Genomic DNA, 20,304 nt, shown 5'->3' with positions numbered 1-20,304 from the left:
CATGATAAGTCTACTCTTTAATCCCCTTCACGTATTTTACCCATGCTCCCACCCACCTCCCTTCTGGTAACCATCAGTTTGTTCTCTGCAGTTAAGAGTTTCCTGATTTGTCCCTTTTTTTTTTCCTTTTCCTTTGCTCACTTGCTTTGTTTCTTAAATTCTGTGTATGAGTGAAGTCATATTTATCTTTCTCTGATTTATTTCACCTAACATTATACTATGGTTCTAGGCATGTCATTGCAAATAATAAGATCTCATTCTTTCTTATGACTGAATACTCCATTGTATGTATATACCACACCTTATCTATTCATCTGTCAGTGGACACTTGGGCTACTTTCATAGTTTGGCTTTTGTAAATAATGCTACAATGAACATAGGGGTGCATATATCCCTTTGAATTAGTGTTTTTGTATTTTTTTGGCAAATACCCAGTAGTGTGATCACTAGATTGTAGGGTAGTTCTAGTTTTAATTTTTTGGGGAACCTCCATGCTTTCCACAATGGCTGCACCAGTTTGCATTCCCACCAAAAGTGCAAGAGGGTTCCACTGTCTCCACATCCTCGCCAACATTTGTTGTTTCTTGAGTTTTTGATTTTAGCCATTCTGGTGAGTGTCAGGTGATATCTCACTGTAGTTGTGATTTGCATTTCCCTGATGATGAGTGATGTTGAGCATCTTTTCATGTGTCTGTTGGCTATCTGGATGTCTTCTTTGGAAAAATGTCTGTTCATGTCTTCTACCCATTCTTAATTGGATTATTTGGTTTTTGGGTATTGAGTTTTATCAGTTCTTTATGTATTTTGGATACTAAGCCTTTATCAAATGTGTCATTTGAAAATATCTTCTATTCAGTAGGCTGCCTTTTAGTTTTGTGGATCTTTCCTTCAACGTGCAGCAGCTTTTTTTTTTGATGTAATCCCAGTAGTTCATTTTTGCCTCTATTTCCCTTGCCTCAGGAGTTACATGTAGAAAAATGTTGCATTGGCTGATGTCAAAGAAATTACTGCCTGTGCCCTCTTTAAGGATATTTTTTTTCTTTAAGGATTTTTATGGTTTCAGGTCTCACATTTAGGTCTTTAATCCATTTTGAGTCTATTTTTGTAGATGGTGAAAGAAAGTGGTCCAGTTTCATTCTTTTGCATGTGGCTGTCCAGTTTTCCCAACACCATTTGTTGAAGAGACTGTCTTTTTCCCATTGAATATTTATTAATTGACCATATAATTGTGGTTTATTTCTGCGCTTTCTGTTCTGTTCCATTGATCTGTGTGTCTATTTTTATGCCAGTACCATACTGTTTTAATTACTACCACTTTGTAATATAACTTGAAATCTGGAATTGTGACACCTGCAGTTTTGTTTTTCTTTTTCAAGATTGCTTTGGCTATTTGGGGTCTTTTCTGGTTCCATATAAATTTTAGGATTGTTCTAGTTCTGTGAAAAATGCTGGTATTATTTTGATTTAGGGATTTCATTAAATATGTAGATTGCTTTGGGTAGTATAGACATTTTAACAATATCTGTTATTCTAACCTGTGAGTGTGAAATGTTTTCCCATTTCTTTGCGTTGTCATGAATTTCTTTCATTAGTATTTTATGGTTTTCAGGGTACAGATCTTTCACCTCTTTGATTAGGTTTATTACTAGATATCTTACTATTTTTGGTGTGGTTGTAAATGGGATTGTTTTCTTAATTTCACTTTCTGCTGTTTCATTATTAGTGTATAAGAATGCAACAGATTTCTATACATCGATTTTGTATCCTGCAACTTTACTGAATTCATTTCTTAGTTCTAATATTTTTTTTGATGGGGTCTTTCTACATATGGTATCATGTCATCTGTATATGGTGAAAGTTTTATTTCATCTTTACCAAATTGGATATCTTTTATTTCTTTTTGTTGTCTGATTGCTGTGGCTAGGATTTCAGTATCATGTTGAATAAAAGTGGTGAGGGTAGACATGCTTGTATTATTCCTGACCTTAAGGGAAAAGCTTTCAGTTTTTCACCATTGAGTATGATGTTTACTATGGGATTTTCATATAAGGGCTTTATTATGTTGAAGTATGTTCCCTCTAGGCCTACCTTGCAGAGGATTTTTATCATGAATGGCTGTTGCACTTTGTCAAATGCTTTTTCTGCATCTATTGAAATGATCCTATGGTTTTTATCCTCTTTTATCCAAATAAATGTTTTTTTAAAATTTGATTAAACATTGTTTCTTTACCAGCACCCTGATATTCTTTTTTTTTTTTTTTAAAGTTTATTTATTTATTTTGAGAGAGAGAGACCACGCAAACAGAGGAGGGGCAGAGAGAGAGAGAGGGAGACGGAGAATCTCAGAGTCTCTGCACTGTGAGCGCAGAGCTGGATGCGGGGCTCAAACTTAGGAACTCTGAGGTCATGACCTGAACTAAGATCAAGAAGAGTCAGATGCTTAACTGAGCCACCCAGGTGCCTCCTGATATTCCTTACCCACTGTGATTTTAGCACTCATTTCTAATGTGTGGGTTTTTCCCTCACACCACCAAGCAATTCTCAGACACCAGATGGGTGTGCTACAATTCAACTCAATTCTGACACCATCTAGTCAAGATATCATCAGATTCCACAGGTTAAGTAAGAGCTGAGTCCTCTAAGACTGCTCTCCACTTCCAATGCCAATTGGAAGTCTAGCTTGTTACCTTTGCTTCCGACCAACTGGCTATAAATCAGAGATTCCCACGACCCACTCCTTGGCTTTGATTGATTTGCTAGAGTAGCTCATAGAACTCAGGAAACTAGTTTACTCAGTAGATTACTGGTTTATTACAGAGGCTATTAAAGGATACAAATCAATAGTCAGATGAAGAGATGCATAGGGTGAGGTTCTATTCTCACAAAGTTGCTTCTCTCCTTGTGAAGTTTAGGTCCTGGCATGGTGGCTTAGGTTTTTGTGGAGGTTTCATTACATAGGCACAATTGATTAAATCTTTGGCCGTTTGCAGTTAATTCAACCTCCAGTCCTGGAGGTTTCCCCTTCCTGGAACCAAAAGGTGGGGCTGCAAGTTTCAACCCTCTATTTATGGTTGATTCCCTGGCCACCAGCCCCCCATCCTTAGGTGCTTTCTGAAAATCACCTCATTAACATAAACTCTGGTGTGTTGTGAATATCAAGACACTTTTATCACTCTTATCACTTAGGAAATTCTAAGGGTTTTAGGATATCTGTGCTAGAAACAGGACAAAGACCAAATATATGTTTCTTATTATGAATCACAATATCACAAGCACATATGGTCCATCATCCCCTTTGGAGACTTCTGTTCATGAAGGTTTTAGAGGCAGGAAGCTCAAAGAAGAATGTTCTAGGACTGACAAACACATTTTAACCTCCTCTTTAAATTAAAAAAAAATTTTTTTTTGAAAAATTTTTTTGAAAAAAATTTATTTTAGAGAGAGAGAGAGAGATAGAGTACGATCAGCAGGGGGCAGAGAGAGAGAGAGAGGGAGAAACAGAATCGGAAGCAGGATCCAGTCTCTGAGCTGTCAGCACAGAGCCCGATGTGGGGCTTGAACCCATGAACCTTGAGATCATGACCTGAGCCGAAGTCGGACGCTTATCCAACTGAGCCACCCAGGCGCCCCTTAACCTCCCCTTTAAAATTTTTATCCTAAATATTCAGGCCCTGTGCTAATTAACTGTTATTGAAAAAAGAAAGTATTATACCTATTATTAAGCATAACACAATGGTAGTGGGATTGGTCATTGAATATCATTTTAGAAGTAAGTTTTATAGGAACAACAACGAAAGCCACTCTTGAACCAAATGTTACTAAAAAGGCTTCTTACTGGAGAAAGAAATAGCAATCGTTTATCAATGTGATTTTTTTTCTTGCAACTTTATTGAGGTATATTTGAAGACAACAAACTCAGTATTTAAAGTGTACAATTTGATCAGTTTTAACATGTATATACATTATATATTGTATATACACCACTTAATATGTATAGACCATAAAACCATCACCACAGTTAAGGTAGCAAACATTGCCATCACTTTCAAAAGTTTCCTGGTGCCCCTTTGCAATCCCCGCCCCGCCCCCCCACTCAATCTGCAGACAACCACTCGTCTGCTTTCTGTCACCGTAGATTATTCAACCTGATTTTTTCAAAATATATGTACTAAAATTTACATTTGAGTAAAATTAGAAATCGAATTTTGTGTTTTTTCTTTAGGAGCAAAGATGTGAAATGCTACATAATGTAATAAAAAATAAACTGGGCTCTGATGTAAACAAGTTCACTAATCTTGACCTGCATTGTATAGCTAAACGAACTGAAGGGTTTGTGGCTAGAGATTTTACAATGCTTGTGGATCGAGCCATACATTTTCATCTCTCTCACCAGAGCATATCCACCAGAGAAGGTATGTGTTCTTATTCAAACCAAAATCTGAAATTGTTCCGTTGCAGAGGAATGTTAACATCCATTAATGTAAGTATTAAATATATTCTATTTTAGTATATAAGCAGTTTAGTAGAAAATCGGCATCTCCAGCTAAGATGGTAGCATATTTTGAAGATTCATACACAGACGTGACTACCAAAAGTTGTGTTTATTTTTAAACAGAATTAGTTTTAACAACATTGGACTTCCAAAAGGCTCTCCAAGGATTTCTTCCTGCATCTCTGCGAAACGTCAACTTGCATAAACCTAGGGACCTGGGCTGGGATAAAATTGGTGGATTACATGAAGTTCGGCAGATACTCATGGATACTATCCAGTTACCAGCCAAGGTAACTTTAAAAAAAAAAAGAAAGAAAGAAAAAGAAAAAATCAAGTATCCCAGAAGAATTACTGAATGGCTTTATGTGTTGACTTGCCTACTCTCAGTTTGGTTAAAGAAAACTTTATTGAGTTATCAAATAAATGCCAGCACTATTTTTCGCACTCTAATGGATTTTTTAAAGTATTTGATAAAGTCCTTGCCTGTAAGAAACTTAGAAAGCTGGGATGATATTTACAGTAAATATATTTTGATGTGAATTTCACAATTCTTGTGTTTTGCTTGAATCATTCAGATTGTACTAAAGCAAGATGAACTGTCAGCTGGGATTTGAACAAAAATGGGTAGAAATAAGCTGAAAGAGTCATGTAGGTCCACAGAACTGATGGAGTAAGCCAGATTTCCAGACTCTGGGTGTCAGTCCTGGAAAGATAGAGTTAGCAGGCAGCATAGACCAAGCAGGTGGCAGGATAAAGGGGGCAGAGGTAAATTGTTCAGAATCTAGGTGGTAGTGCATTTGAACCAGAAACCTGAGAAATGAGTATCATTGCATGAGATCAGGGATCCATGCAGAGAGATAAAGATATGGGTGAGTAAGGACCTCAGTTATATGTAACTAGATGGCAAGTCCTGGAAGTGTGGCCAGTGGGGCCTGGGACACATTGAGTGCAGCCCAGGACTGCAGGTTGAAGCCTGTCAGAGAGAATGCAGGCGTGGAATAACTTGCCAGCAGCATCATGATGCCAAATGCTGAGTCTGGGCATTGGAAACCAGATGCGCAGAGACTCTCTGCATGATGGCTGACTCTGGGGCCTCTTCACATCAGAATGGAGGTAGGGACGGGGTTAGAATTTTGTCAGCAGGTGGAACTCAACAGGCATTTCTCACAGAGGAATCCAGGATATTGCTGACAGTAGCCTGATGTCTGGCTCGCCTGTTGACACAGTCTTCTTGCTCTTTGGTAATTTAGAAGCAGTCAGTCGCTTGTTTAGCATGGAGACTCTTGGGAGAGCTTACTGTTATCATTACACATACTTCTCTATTTTTCTTTCTTTGATGGAGTATATTTGAATATGCATAGTTATCATAACTTGCCCTGTGAACCATACAAGGGGAAGGCAATCTACTTGTTAAAAGATTGTTTTTATTTTCTTAATGTACTTTTTATAATATTTTTAAAAGCCAGGAAAAAACCACAAAGAAGTTCTGATGCAGTTGTGCCCACTTTATGTAGAATGTATTCCATGGTCCAGTTGGTAAAAAATCTGTGGTAATTCCTTTGAACTTATGTACTGAGTAGGAATTTTATTTTCTGTCCTTATCCTGTTAATAAAGGTGGCAGTTACTAACAAGCTGAATACTTTTTCTCTGTACATTGACTTGGGCTGCTCCTTAGTTATTTTTTTAGACTTAGCTCTTGATCATAGTTCTATATTTTTCAGTACCCAGAACTATTTGCAAACTTGCCCATACGACAAAGAACGGGAGTACTGCTGTATGGTCCTCCTGGGACAGGAAAAACCTTACTAGCTGGAGTAGTTGCACGAGAGAGTGGAATGAATTTTATTAGTATCAAGGTATGTTTTGCATTTATCTTTTCTTCTTTTTTCTATCGAGGTAAATTTACTTAACAAAGTTATGTGGTGTGTAATGCAATTACAGTGCTATGTAACCACCACGTCTCTCTTACTTCAAAACGTTTTCATCCTGTTCCCTGTCCCCCGAGCCCCTGACAGCCACTAATCTGCTTTCTGTCTATGGATTTTCCCGTTCTGGACATTTCATGTAAAAGGAGTCATGCAGCATGTCGTGTTTTGTCACCGGCTTCTTAGCATGTTTTCAAGGTTTATCCAAGTGGTACTATGTGTCAGTACTTCAGTTCTTTTTAAAACTGAGTGATAATTAATGGTGTGGGTATGTGAGTTTTTTATCCATTCATCATTGGGGGATATTTGGGTTATTTCCACCTTTGGGCTCTTAGGAATAATGTTGCTGTAAACACTTGTGTACACATTTTTCTGTGGACATAGGTTTTCATTTCTCTTGAGTGTGTACCTAGCAGCATAGTTGCTGGGACATGTGCTAATTCTGTGTGTGACTTTCTGAGAAACTGCCAGACTGTTTTTCCCAGTGACTGCATCATTTTCTATCCCCTCTGGCAATGCTGAGTGTACCTATTTCTCCATATCTTTGCCAACATCATTTATGTTTCTGGATTGTAGGTTAGTCTCATATTTGGAAAACGAGTAGCAGCTATCCATCTGTTAGTGAAAGCTGTGTGGGAAATTGGATAATGAGCCACTTCTTTTTTGTAGAGCTTATGATAGTCTTAAGGTAAACAATTATAAAATAGAATTATAAGTTCTTTAATATATAAATATATAAAATTTTATAAATATAATAAACTAGAATTATAAATTATATTAATATATATAAATATAATAAGACATTATAAAATAGAATTATGTATAAATACTCAGATAAAAAAATCAAACTGTACCTGAAGGGAGGAGAAAACCTAGAAGACTAGGGGCTGGAGACCACATTGAGACAGGAAGCTGGGTTTTTATAGCTCTGTTCCTTGTTGGCTGTATTTCATCCTCACGTGGGCCACACTGTGCCTGAGTTTTCTCCAAAGGTGCATGTAGTAATTAAGGGACACAGTAGCATACAGCTTTGGGTAGTGCCTCAGGCTGCCACGGATTTGTCATTATGGTCTGAGGTCCGATATATTATTTGTACTGTTTCAGCAACCCCACAATATTAGTTTACCAAAGAGTGATTAGATTTCAAAGGAAAGGAATCATATATTGTAGCTTTATTCATAACTGATTGAGAAATCTGCAGTTGGGTTATGCCTACCCTCTTTTTTTTTTAATGTTTATTTTTGAGAGAGAGAGAGAGACAGCAGGAGGAGGGGGAGAGGCAGAGAGAGAAGGAGACACAGAATTTGAAGCAGGCTCCAGGCTCCTACCTGTCAGCACAGAGCCCGATGCTGGGCTAGAACCCACGAACCATGAGACCATGACCTGAGTTGGAGTCGGACGCTTAACTGAGCCACCCAGGCGCCCCAGGCTGACCCTCTTTTTAATCACATGATTTTTTTTTTTTTTTTTTTTTGTGATACGATTACATGGCTACTGGCTACCCTGGCAATAATGGAGAAACACTGTAACTAAAATTTCCCTACTTTCTTTTTCTGGATTCTGGAATAACTGTGATTATACATACTCTTCTTTTCTGCTTATGACTAAACTGTAGTTTCACTGTTAAAAAAATAATATTCAAGATGAAAGATATTGTTGTATTTCAGATTGTTCCATTAGGGAGGACATTTTATCCCTTTTAGTAAACCTTCAAATCACAGTTTGGGATGAATTCTCAATGGAAAGGTTTCAGTGAAGAGAATTCTCTCTGGGTGGGTAAGAGTAGATCCTAGGAGACATGCATCAAAGACCGGGGCCATCCCTGACACCAGTATGTTGCCTTGTTCCCAATATTTTGCCTGGCTTCTTGTTCCATCCTCTTTGGCTCTTGATTGACTAGGAAATCTAATTAAATGCTAGTATATTAATAGATATCTAGCTGGCTTAATATTAGAAAGTCCTTATTGTGGTCACATATCCTGATCAGTATTTGGTCTTTTGAGGTAATGATTTTTCACTGGAGATCATGTTAGAGCCTATTTAGTTTTTTAAAAGATCCCAATTTAAGCAAAGTTTATCCTCATTATTAATTTTGTTAAATGGAGTAGTTTTGAAAGTTTTTCAGTTGACTTAGAAAAGATGATCTCTTCTGCACCTCTGTACAAATAAACTGGTTTCAGTAATTGAAGATGATTAAAATAATTCATGTCTCATTACATATTTTTTGTAGTCTCCAAAAATTTGAGATAGATGGAACATTTTCCCTTTTTAAACCATTTGTTACTAAACAAATAATTATTCAGTATTTATGCAACACTGTTTTTGGCACTGGGGATTCAGTAGTGAACAAACCCACCTTTTTGGAACATACATTTTACTGGCAGAGAGAAACAAGAAACAGACACATTCGCTATATAATGTATTATCAGATGGGACAAGGTTCTATGCAGGAAGACAAGCAGGATAAGATGGGGTCATCACACAGGGCCTTTCTGGGGCTGTGGCCTTCTGTAGAGAGCTACACCATGAGATGGCTAGACAGAGGAGACACAAAGTGTGGAACTTGTGATGGGATATTTATTCTAGCCACATAATTTTTGAAATGTATTTAAGAGACATCTGTTTAATCATATTAAAATAATTTCCCATGAGGGTCCCCTAGGTGGCTCAGTCGGTTAAGCATCCGACTTCAGCTGAGGTCATGATCTCGCATTCGTGGGTTCAAGCCCTGTGTCAGGCTCTGTGCTGACAGCTCAGAGCTAGAGCCTGCTTCAGATTCTGTCTCCCTCTCTCTCTGCCCCTTGCCCGTTCACACACGCTCTCTCTCTCTCTCAAAAATAAACATTTAAAAAAATAAAAATAAATTTTCCCATTAGTGCATTTGGACTAAGTCCTAAACAGAAATTATATTTTGTTTTTAAATAACTTTATCTCAGGTCTAATTTAATTTTATCTCCTAGGGGCCAGAGTTACTGAGCAAATACATTGGAGCAAGTGAACAAGCTGTTCGGGATATTTTTATTAGGTTGGTTCCCTCTGAATATTTTTTAAGTAATGGACACTATCATTTTTCAGTGCTTTTTGGTATTCACTTGTTTATTTTAGAGAACTGATGTTTAAAACTTTAATTTATGTGGATTAATAAGCTAGAGAATTCTCCAAATATCACTTAAAATATAACATCTTTGATATTAAATTCTGGAAGTTAGTATTATATTTACAATAGAAATATTCCTAAAATGCTATCTCAAAGGAATCTCAAAGTAGATTTTTATAGGAAACACATAATTACTCCAGTTTAATTAAGCTGGCCAAATGCAATGTTAATTATAAAAGAGATAAAATAAAATTATTATGGCATTTATATAAAAATACAGAAGCTAATATTTAAGGATTAAAGTAAGATTTTTAAATGCAAAAACTACTGTTTTATCCCAAAATTTCATTATAAAATATGATCTGTAGTTAGGAGAATATAATGTCCTTATATTTTATAACTTTTTAAAATATTTATTTTAAGATAAGTCTCAAACCATGAGATGATGACCTGAGCCAAAAAGTCAGACACTTAACCTACTGAGCCACCCAGGTGCTTCAAGTTCATAATTTTCTAAAATATTTATTTTAAAATAAGTCTCAAACCACGAGATCATGACTTGAGCCAAAGTCAGACACTTAACCAACTGAGCCACCCAGGTGCCCCAAGTTTATTTATTTTGAGAGAGAGAGAGGATATGAATGAATCTCAGGTAGGCTCCATGCTGTCAATGGGGCCTGATGTGGGGCTCAGTCTCATGAACCATGAGATCATGACCTGAGCTGAAATTGAGAGTTGGACATTTAACCCACTGAACCACTCAGGTGCCGCCTCATATACATTTTAACTAAAATGAACTCTGGCGGCACCTGGGTGGCTCAGTCGGTTAAATGTCTGCCTCTTGATTTCAGCTCAGGTCATGAGTCATGAGATTGAGCCCTGTGTCAGGCTTTGCTTTGAGTGTGGAGTCTGTTTAAAATTATCTCTCATCCTCTCTCTCTCTGCCCCGTCCCCACTCACTCTGTGTCTCTCTGTCTCTAAAATAAATAAATAAGGGGCGCCTGGGTGGCTCAGTTGGTTAAGCATCCGACTTCGCTCAGGTCATGATCTCGCGGTCCGTGAGTTCAAGCCCCGCGTCGGGCCCTGTGCTGACAGCTCAGAGCCTGGAGCCTGTTTCAGATTCTGTGTCTCCCTCTCTCTGCCCCTCCCCTGTTCATGCTCTCTCTCTGTCTCAAAAATCAATAAATGTTAAAAAAATAAAAATTAAAAATTAAAAAATAAAATAAATAAGTAAATAGTAATAAAATAAATAAAATGAACTCTTATATATCCACCACCCAATTTAAGAACATTAACAGGAAAGCATTATTAGAGGTAAAGGCAGTCGTCACCATATGGTGACAAAAGATTCAGTTTACCAGGAGGATATTACAGTTCTAAAATTGTATCCAATACCCTAGCTCCAAACTATTTAATAAAGGCAAAAATTGATAGAATTGCAAGGAGAAATTGACAAATCCACCTTCATAGAAGACTTTCACATAGTTCTTAGTAAGTAGTTAGATTGAGGTTTAAGAAAAACCAACAAAACAGTAAAACTTCAGAAGATTTAAACATCATATTCAAGATCTAAGCATATTTAGAACACATACCCAACAACTGGAGAATACATTCTTTTTAAGCACACTCGGATATTTTTGAAAATTGGCCACATGGGTGGCCAACTGTAGTAAGTTTCAAAGAAACAGTATCATACAGTCTATTTTTTGAAAACACAAGTTAAAATAAATAACAAAAAGATAATCCCCTCATGTACTTTTAGATTCTTAAAAATAAAACTCTTCTAAATAATTCATGGGTTAAAGAAGAGATCATAATGGAAAATCCTGGGCACTAAATAATAATGAAAATGCTATTAAAATTGTGAGATGCTGCAAAATTTATTTCAAGGAAAATTTATAGCCTTAAATTTTTAGGGGAAAAAAAGTTAAAAATCACTATGTACCCATCTTATGAAATTAGGAAAATATAAGCTAAAAAAAATAAGTAAAAAGGAAATAATAAGAGCAAAAGTTAATGAAATAGAAAACATTTCAGTGGAGAAGTTCATAGGCCCAGATATTTTTGACAACCTAGTACAATTGATAGATCTCCAGCAGGACTGATAAAGAAAGCAAGCATGAATTAATAGTATTAGTGATAAAAAAGGGGACATGACTAAAGTTATACCAGAAATGTAAAAGATAGTAAGGGAATATTATGGAATAATATTACAGACTTTATGCTGTTAATACATTTAAGACTTGGGTGACATAGACAAAAATATAATTGACCAAAATCAAGCAAAGAAGAAACAAAATCTGAAAAATCCTGTAACTATAGAAAACAATTGAGTCACTAGTTAAAAATCTTTACCCAAATCAAACATGGTTTTCTGAGAGTAAACTTTCAAGGAACAGGTAATTCCAATCTACTTATTGGCCCTGGGAGATTTATCTTATGTGCCAGTATTTCATGAGATATGTATTGGGTTTTTTTCATTCAGCCTGACAGGCTCTATAGAGAGCAAACTGAGGGTTGGTGGAGGGAGGAGGGGTGGGGATTGGCTAAATGGGTGATAGGTATTAAGGAAGGCACATGGGATGAGCACTGGGTGTTATACATAAATGGTGAATCACTAAGTTCTACTGAAATCAATTTTACCATGTAGGTTAACTAACTAGAATTTAAAAACTTGAAATTAAAAAATCAGCACGACAAGTATTCTGTATGGGTATTCTGTATGGGTGATTCTTCAGACATCTAGTTCACCCTGTTACCAGGTATGGAATTTGTTTTTCATTAAAACAAAATTTAGTTAATAAATTAAAAGCAAAGTTCAAATTAGGAAAAGATATAATATATGTAACTAAAATATATTTTATAGAGATCCCCTATAAAAATATGTGAAAATAATGAGCTTGTCAAATTTTAAAATAATGAGCTTGACAAAAGACGTGAATCAGTATTTCACAAAAGAAGTAAAGGTGGCCAATAAGCATATAAGAAATGCTTACTTACAATAAGAATCAAAGAAACATTTCACTTATTGAATAAGACTCTAGTTTTTGGTTTAGTCCCTGTCTAAAAGGTATGAGTCTTAGGCATACATCTTGACTTATTTATTGAAAACAAGTTTACATATACTTTTTATTCTTTAAGGATTTGTTATGAAGATTTAAATAAATACACAGATACATATATGTCTATCTGTATACAGATACATATATGTACCTACATATATATATATATATATATATATATATATATATACACAATTACTTTACAAACACCGAAGCCCTATTCAAATATGAAATACTGTTTTTCCCAGAGCACAGGCAGCCAAGCCCTGCATTCTTTTCTTTGATGAATTTGAATCCATTGCCCCTCGACGAGGCCATGATAATACAGGAGTTACAGATCGTGTGGTTAACCAGCTGCTGACTCAGTTGGATGGGGTGGAAGGCTTACAGGGTAAGAACTGCAAATACAGAAATATCTTATTGTAACAGATTTCACCAGGACTTAGTAAAGAATTTTTTTTTTCCCCAGGTGTTTATGTATTGGCTGCTACTAGTCGCCCTGACTTGATTGACCCTGCCCTGCTTAGGCCTGGCCGACTCGATAAATGTGTATACTGTCCTCCTCCTGATCAGGTGACAGTTTCATACTTTGAGTCCAAAACTAACAAATGCCACACTCTTTCCTTATGAACTTCTTCCTGGTAACAGCAGTTGTCCTTAGAAGACCAGCTTTAGGCAAGGCCTTTGCCATGATTTGCTCATGGCATGGAAGGATTCTGAATTAGATGGAAAGCCCAGCCATTTCCATGCAAGTCTGAAAACTTTGTAGTCTTTCAGTGTTAGCAGGTTGGGAAAAAAGGAAAGAAACCTAAAGTATGTATGTCCACATGCCCTGTGCTCAAAGATCACAGGCCTCATTATCCTGGCAAGACTCTGAGAATCAAGCATACGACTAGTGTGCATCTAAGCAGGTTACACAGAGATGAGGTTTTAACTGTTTCTGGTCTGTGTTGTTCCAGCTCTTGTCCTCAGATTTAGAAACTGATGAATAAATGAGGGAAAGAGCAAATAGACAAATGAATTGTCGAAGGTATAAAATATCTAAATATGTCCTTTGTAGCTATTACTTAGATGTTTTCTTTTGAAACACTTTCTGGGCACATTTGTTGAAATCTAGAAAGTAAGCACTAAGAAATGATTTACACTGAATGGTTAAGAATGTCGATTTTCATTCACTTTCCTATGTCTCTTCTGTTAGGGAGAAAGTTCATCTATCCTCCACAGAGGATACATAGTAGATTGGCGGTACATTTTTCAACTTGTAAAAGCTCATTAGAGATACAGTTAATTTGTAAAAACAAAAACATAAAATACACAGTTTAATATTTAATTTTGTTTTATTTGTTAAGTCAATTAGTTTTTCTCCCTTCAGGTGTCACGTCTTGAAATTTTAAATGTTCTCAGTGACTCTCTACCTCTGGCAGATGATGTGGACCTTCAGCACGTGGCATCAGTAACCGACTCCTTCACGGGAGCTGACCTGAAAGCTTTACTGTACAATGCCCAGTTAGAGGCCTTACAGGGAAGGCTGCTGTTCTGTGGGCTCCAAGTAAGTTATAGGAGATCATTGCTTTGGTGTTTTAAGAGGAAGAAGAGCAGTTCACGGTTAAAATTCCAACCTTAAAAAAATCCTATTTTTTAACAACTTTAGTAAAACTGTATAGAAATTTACCTGTAGTCAAATGTTCCATAGTTGGAATATTGGCTCTGCAGAGAACTTGTAATTATGAAGTATTTAAGTGTCTGTTTCTTTAATGTTACCTTACTGATGATAAAATATGTTGGGGAATGGAAGGATATTATTTAAATTGGGACATCATGAATGAGAGAATAGGAACAGAAATATATTGAGATTTTTAGTTAGTTTTACACTTAAAAAAAAATCAGAGTATTTATTTTGAAGCTCAAATAGTCCCAGATCTGGCCCATAGGAGCTGCTTTTAGATGGCCTCTGTGTCCTTTTGATTTGTCTTCTTCATTCTTTGATCATATACTTTCTTCCTGATACAACAAGGTATTCTAGCTGTATTTTGTACTTTCTGTACCCCAGACCTAACATCAGTCTTTTCCTCTAAGGATAGTATTTTTACAGCAGATAATTTGACCTCTGCTACATTATGGTCTTTACTGCATAGTTTCTAGGAAGGGTTTTCCTGTGTACTCCTCTCCCCTATGTTTTGTTGGAGATTCTTGCAGGGCCTAAAGTTCCTAAATCAGATATTACCAAGTTTTTGCTATTTATTTTGGCAAGTCACTGAACTTCTCCACCCTCTTCACTAACAGAAAACATGTTCATGTATAAAGCACTCTGTAATGACAAAGCACTGCATGACGTGGTTGACTCATCATTTCACAGTTGAAAGATTCATACAAATAAAATTCAGAGGTATGAATGCTAGCTTTGTTAGCGTTCCTGGGGAGATGGTTGGTAAATTATGTACACATTCCATCTTATTTTAATAATTAAATTTTATTATGTGCCTCATAACCGTTAGAAAAGTAGTAAGAGCCAAAGTTTGGCTCAATGCATGTTTCCTGAATGCTGGTTGTTTTCTTTCTGTAAGCGTCAGACACCCTGATCATGTGCTGTCTGCTGGTAAGGATTCGTTACATAATCAGGCAGCCTACTTAGTCTGCCACTGAGTCATATTAATAATGGCTCAAACAGCATTTGCACAAAAGAAACATAGTTGGTGCCTGGCTCTCAGAACTGTTGTATTCTGGGTGTGGGAGAGCTGTAACACCTTTGCCATTCGTGCCATACGTACTGGTCTGTGGGGATCATAGAGGACAAGAACCTCACCAAAAAAATAAGAGCTTTTTTGGAAAATGCCTCTGGTTTTCCTCGTACTGGTCTGTTAAAATGCTATCTGTGTTGCTAATTTCAGAGTCATAGATTATTTAGATTTTTACAACTGTTGTCCTTTTTTGTGTTTTAGGATGGAAGTTCCAGCTCTGATAGTGACCTAAGTCTGTCTTCAATGGTTTTTCTCAACCACAGCAGCGGCTCCGATGATTCAGCTGGAGATGGGGAGTGTGGCTTGGAGCAGTCCCTGGTTTCTCTGGAGTTGTCTGAGATGCTTCCAGATGAATCAAAATTCAATATGTACCGGCTCTACTTTGGAAGCTCCTATGAATCAGAACTTGGGAACGGAACATCTTCTGATCTGGTATCGTGTTCAGTCGCCATTGTACGGTTCTGATGCGTAAAGCCATAGTGTGTCCAGTTGGACAGTGACTTACCCCCTAACCGACCCCACATGTACTTTCTGGTTGGTTGGTTCTTCAGTGAAGTAGTCTTGTTTTCCCTTACTCACACTGATGAGTCATCTCATTCCTTATTAAGAGCTGTGAAATGTAGCTGGCAACAAAGAGGGAGCCACTGGTGGTGAGGACCCTTTGGTTCCTCGCAGGCTTATTATCTCCTTCATTAGTTGTTTTAAAACATCTTTAGTCGCAGATCCATTTTATATTAAACTCTATTATCATTAAGATAATTGAAGATGAGAAATTTGATTTAACGTTGCAACAATGAAAATATTGTGGGTGATATCCTTGCTTTTCTAAATTAAAATAGCATTTCACACATGTCTGCAAGTTATTTACTGTGGTTCACGATTACTTTATTGGTACAAGTAACAGTTATATTTTTGTTTTTTGTACATCTGCTTTAATCTAAAAATGAACTATTTTGGGGTGCCTGGGTGGCCCAGTCGGTTAAGCATCCATGATTTCAGCTCAGGTCATGATCTCATGGTTTCATGAGTTCAAGCCCAGGGTCAACCTCTGCACTGAGTGTGGGGCCTGCTTGGGATTTTCTCTCTCTCTCTCTGCCCATCTCTCTAGCTTGTGCTCTCTCTAAAAAAAAGTAAAAGTAAACCATTTTTATTTCAAAGAATAGTAAGCTGTTGTTTTTGTTGTTTTATTTCTAGTCTTTAATTCTGTTTTCTGTTTCTTAACTTCTGTACTATGTTCTCCAACCTTATACTAGAATTAACTCTATTTGCTGAAACTGAGAATAAGGCACATTTGGAACCTGTTGCTAGGACATTAGTGTGGTGAATTTAATAAAAAAGCATTAAAACAATTTTTTGTGTTATGGCAGTTTTCATTTTATGATGGTTCAACAACATGTAGAAGATAAACATATTTTGGACTTGCTTATTAATTCCAGTTAATTCAAATGTAAGCTTGTCCATGTTAAGGTTTTACTGCTTAAAATGTTTAAATTTAGCCTTGGTAAATATATACTTCTTTTCTCCCTCTCTTTTCCTCCTTTCTCCTTCCCCTTCTCTCCTTCCTACACTTAACCTTGCAGAGCTCACAGTGCCTGTCTGCACCAAGCTCCATGGCACAGGACTTTTCTGGAGCCCCTGGGAAAGATCAGTCGCTTTCACGACCTCCAGTGTTCAGAACATCCTCACAAGAGGGTTCCCAAGAACTTACACAGGAACAAAGAGATCAGCTACGGGCAGATATCAGTGTCATCAAAGGCAGATACCGGAGCCAAAGTGGAGTATGGCTTTTCTCCCCCCACCCCCATGAAAATTGTAAAAACTGTAAAAACTGTTTTTCCTTTTTTGATGTGTGTTTTGGTTAGTAAATGAGCTTTATTTATAAAGAAGGGACTGAAACACATTGATCATTTGATTATATGCATCCTGCTTTCAAACAGTTTTTAATCTTATGAGAAAGAGAATGTTTGGTCTCCTAAAAAAAACCTGATGGAAAGAAACAACACATGGGCTGCTACTTTTTCCATCACAGCCCTAGGTTAACTTTGTGTCCTTTTCTGTTTAAGGAGGATGACTCCCTTAACCAACCAGGACCAGTCAAAACCAGTTTGGCTATTAGCCAGTCGCATTTAATGGCTGCCCTCAGTCACACAAGGCCATCCATTAGTGAAGACGACTGGAAGAATTTTGCTGAACTGTAAGTAACCGATTCTCCTTCAGAAGTACAGATATTACAGGGTGACAGTTCTTCACTTAAACTTTTGAAGTTACTTATAGTGAATATATAAAAGGCCACTTCGAGCCAATAGCTATGCATTTAAATACCCCAAAACTTAAAGAGTACTGAAGTAAAAAATGAATTTTCATTAACTGGTTCACTTGATTATATTTGAATTATTTATAATGAACTGATTTCATTTTTAAAGCTTTGAATAAAAGGAAAATTAAAATCTCAAAATGATTCTAATATAGTTTGTAAAAATTGTTCTGAAAAATATACCTGTTTTGCTTTCTTTAAATGCATTCGAATTTATTCCCTTGTGGACTGTGGCCAGCACACATTTAGATTTACAGGCTTCTTGCAGTTGTCTCTGAGCACCTTAGAAGTTGGAAACCCATAGATTGGGGACCATTCACGTTAAGGATTTCACTTAATTCAGTGCAAGAAAGGTTTATTCCTGGTTCTAGAAGTTACAACTTTGTTTAATTTTGTAGTAGTTGGGGTGGGCATGCGTGGATACACTGTAAAGGCAGAAAGATTTTCCCTTCTTCCCTTCTTGTTCTTTGGCTGGTCTATTAATTAACTGACGTAAGACAGTAACAGGAGAAAAATAATTTCATACATACAGGAGCTCCATTAAAATACATATGCCATCCTGAACTAAAGAAAGAGGTTAGGGGCCTGGGGCTTCAAAGGGGAGGCAGGAATTCACAGAAGGTGAAAAGAGCAGATGTTTGCCCTGCTGTCAGTCTTGCAGATTAAAAAGTCTTCTCTGGTAATAGGAAACTAAACTCATCAGTCAGGTAAGGGAGGGAAAAAGCTTCTCCTGAATCTTCCGGGTCTTGATCTCCTTCAGCTCAAAATAGTCTACATGCCAGAGTGGCACTTCTGCTCCGCCTCAACATGTATAAGTAATATGTGCTTACTGTAGAAAAATCAGAAAATAAAGAATAAGAAAACAAATTTCCCTTAATCCCACCCCTCCCAAAGTATACATTTGTATGGTTTTTTTTTCTTCACTAAAACACTCTGCACGTATTGCCATATAGCAGGCGCGCTTTCATCCATCTTGAACATTCTTTCACATTTTAAATGTTACTACTTGGTTTTTAATGTCATTTTATAGTAGCCACAATTTCCAATATTTGGATATTTAAGTTGCTTCCGGATTTTCCCTATTACACTAATATGATAAAGAACTTCCTTAGAGCCGAATGTTTGCACATATCCTCCATTATCTGAGTTTGAGGTGGAATTGTTGCAGCATAGGATACATTTTGTTTTTATGGTTTTTGAGATCAGTTGCCTTCTAGAAACACTGTACAGCCCAATACATCAAAGGGCCAGTTTCACCACAACCCTCACTAACATTGGGCATAATGTCTTTCTAAACTTGACCAGTGTGACTGGAAAAAAATCTAACAATTTACATGCCTTTGATTAAAACAGTAGGGTTTTTTTCATGTCACTGCCATGTGCATTTTATCTTTTCTAACTTGTCTCTTTATCCCTTTTGCTACTTTTTTGATTGGAATGTTTAACTTTAGAAAATTTAAGAACTATAATTTGTTAGGTTTTCTTCCCCCAGTTATTTATTTCCCTTTTGTTTCTTAAAATATAATCTGTTTGCAAACAATTCCTTGTCTTTTGTAATTTAGAATTTACATGTATTAAATATTATCTCTTTTTAAGGTATGAAAGCTTCCAAAATCCAAAGAAAAGAAAGAATCAAAGTGGAACAATGTTTCGACCTGGACAGAAAGTAACTCTAGCATAAAACATACTTTTGATTTTGTTTTTGCTGGCTTGTTCCTATGTTGTGACAGTAAAAATGGGGTCTGTAAATTTCTTTTTAACAAATTAGGTTAATCTATAAAATCACAGATTGGCAAACCTGTGGTTATGTCATAATCAGGATTACTTGAGATTAATTCTGTAGAATAAATTGGGATATTTATAACTGATTATCTTATTTCCTATAAATCTAAATTAAATCCTTAGTGAAAAAATATTGTCTTAATGGTGTAACTAATTATTTTCTCATCTGAGGAAAATGCATTTCTTAGAACTCACATATTCAACATCTTCCTTGCGTTTGACAAATCTTATACTTAGCACCTTTGACCATTTGAAAATGTCCTATTATTTATTGATCCAATGCTCTGTTCTTCTATCAGAACATGTAGACTTTACATACAATTCCAAATAAATTCAGTTATTCCCACCACCAGAAATGAGATCGTATCCCCTTAATATACTACATCTAGTTCCAAGGCCAAGATCTTAAATGAGGTCCATTCCCCCCGATCCATCATGACTTTGTCTGGATGTTCTCTGATCTGTGAACTAGATGTAAACTGAGCCACCATCAACACAAACTGTGTATAGTAATGCAGTAGGAGAAAGGAAAAGGGAGAAAGTTAGGTGAAGTATATAAATAAATACATGAAATGGCAAAGAGGGGTTGCCTGTGTGTTTCTGTCCATTGAGCATCTGACTCTGGAATTTACCTCAGGTCATGATCTCACGGTTTGTGAGATCAAGCCCCATATCGGGCTCTGCACTGGTGGTGTAGAGCCTGCTTGGGATTCTCTCTCTCCTCTCTGACCGTCTCCCCTCCCAATAAATAAGTAAACATTTAAAAAAGAAAGAGAGAAAGAAAGAAACAGCAAAGAAAAATGTACAGGCAGCAACTATTGCCCTTTCTACAATTAATCGTGAGGTCATGGTTGGTAATTTTGATTTCTTTTTTTTCTTTTTTTTTTTTTTTT

The 20,304-nt window shown here is 36.6% G+C and overlaps 1 protein-coding gene across 1 annotated transcript in view; it reads left to right on the top strand.

The window, feature by feature from the left end:
* The window catches only part of PEX1 (peroxisomal biogenesis factor 1), a 22,953-nt gene extending 2,765 nt beyond the window's left edge, over positions 1-20,188 (top strand). Inside the window, exons 3-13 of the mRNA XM_049642871.1 lie at positions 4,223-4,412; positions 4,616-4,782; positions 6,215-6,349; positions 9,379-9,443; positions 12,826-12,968; positions 13,047-13,150; positions 13,950-14,126; positions 15,517-15,747; positions 16,896-17,093; positions 17,379-17,509; positions 19,226-20,188. Coding sequence (XP_049498828.1) covers positions 4,223-4,412; positions 4,616-4,782; positions 6,215-6,349; positions 9,379-9,443; positions 12,826-12,968; positions 13,047-13,150; positions 13,950-14,126; positions 15,517-15,747; positions 16,896-17,093; positions 17,379-17,509; positions 19,226-19,310 — 1,626 coding nt within the window. The 3' untranslated portion in view covers positions 19,311-20,188. The remainder of the gene's footprint in view (positions 1-4,222; positions 4,413-4,615; positions 4,783-6,214; positions 6,350-9,378; positions 9,444-12,825; positions 12,969-13,046; positions 13,151-13,949; positions 14,127-15,516; positions 15,748-16,895; positions 17,094-17,378; positions 17,510-19,225) is intronic.
* The last annotated feature ends 116 nt before the right edge of the window (positions 20,189-20,304 follow it).

This window comes from Panthera uncia, chromosome A2 (genome assembly GCF_023721935.1).
Source record: "Panthera uncia isolate 11264 chromosome A2, Puncia_PCG_1.0, whole genome shotgun sequence".
NCBI lineage: Eukaryota > Metazoa > Chordata > Mammalia > Carnivora > Felidae > Panthera > Panthera uncia.
The sequence above is the reverse complement of the archived record's forward strand: the minus strand, read 5'-3'. Positions and strand labels throughout refer to the sequence as shown.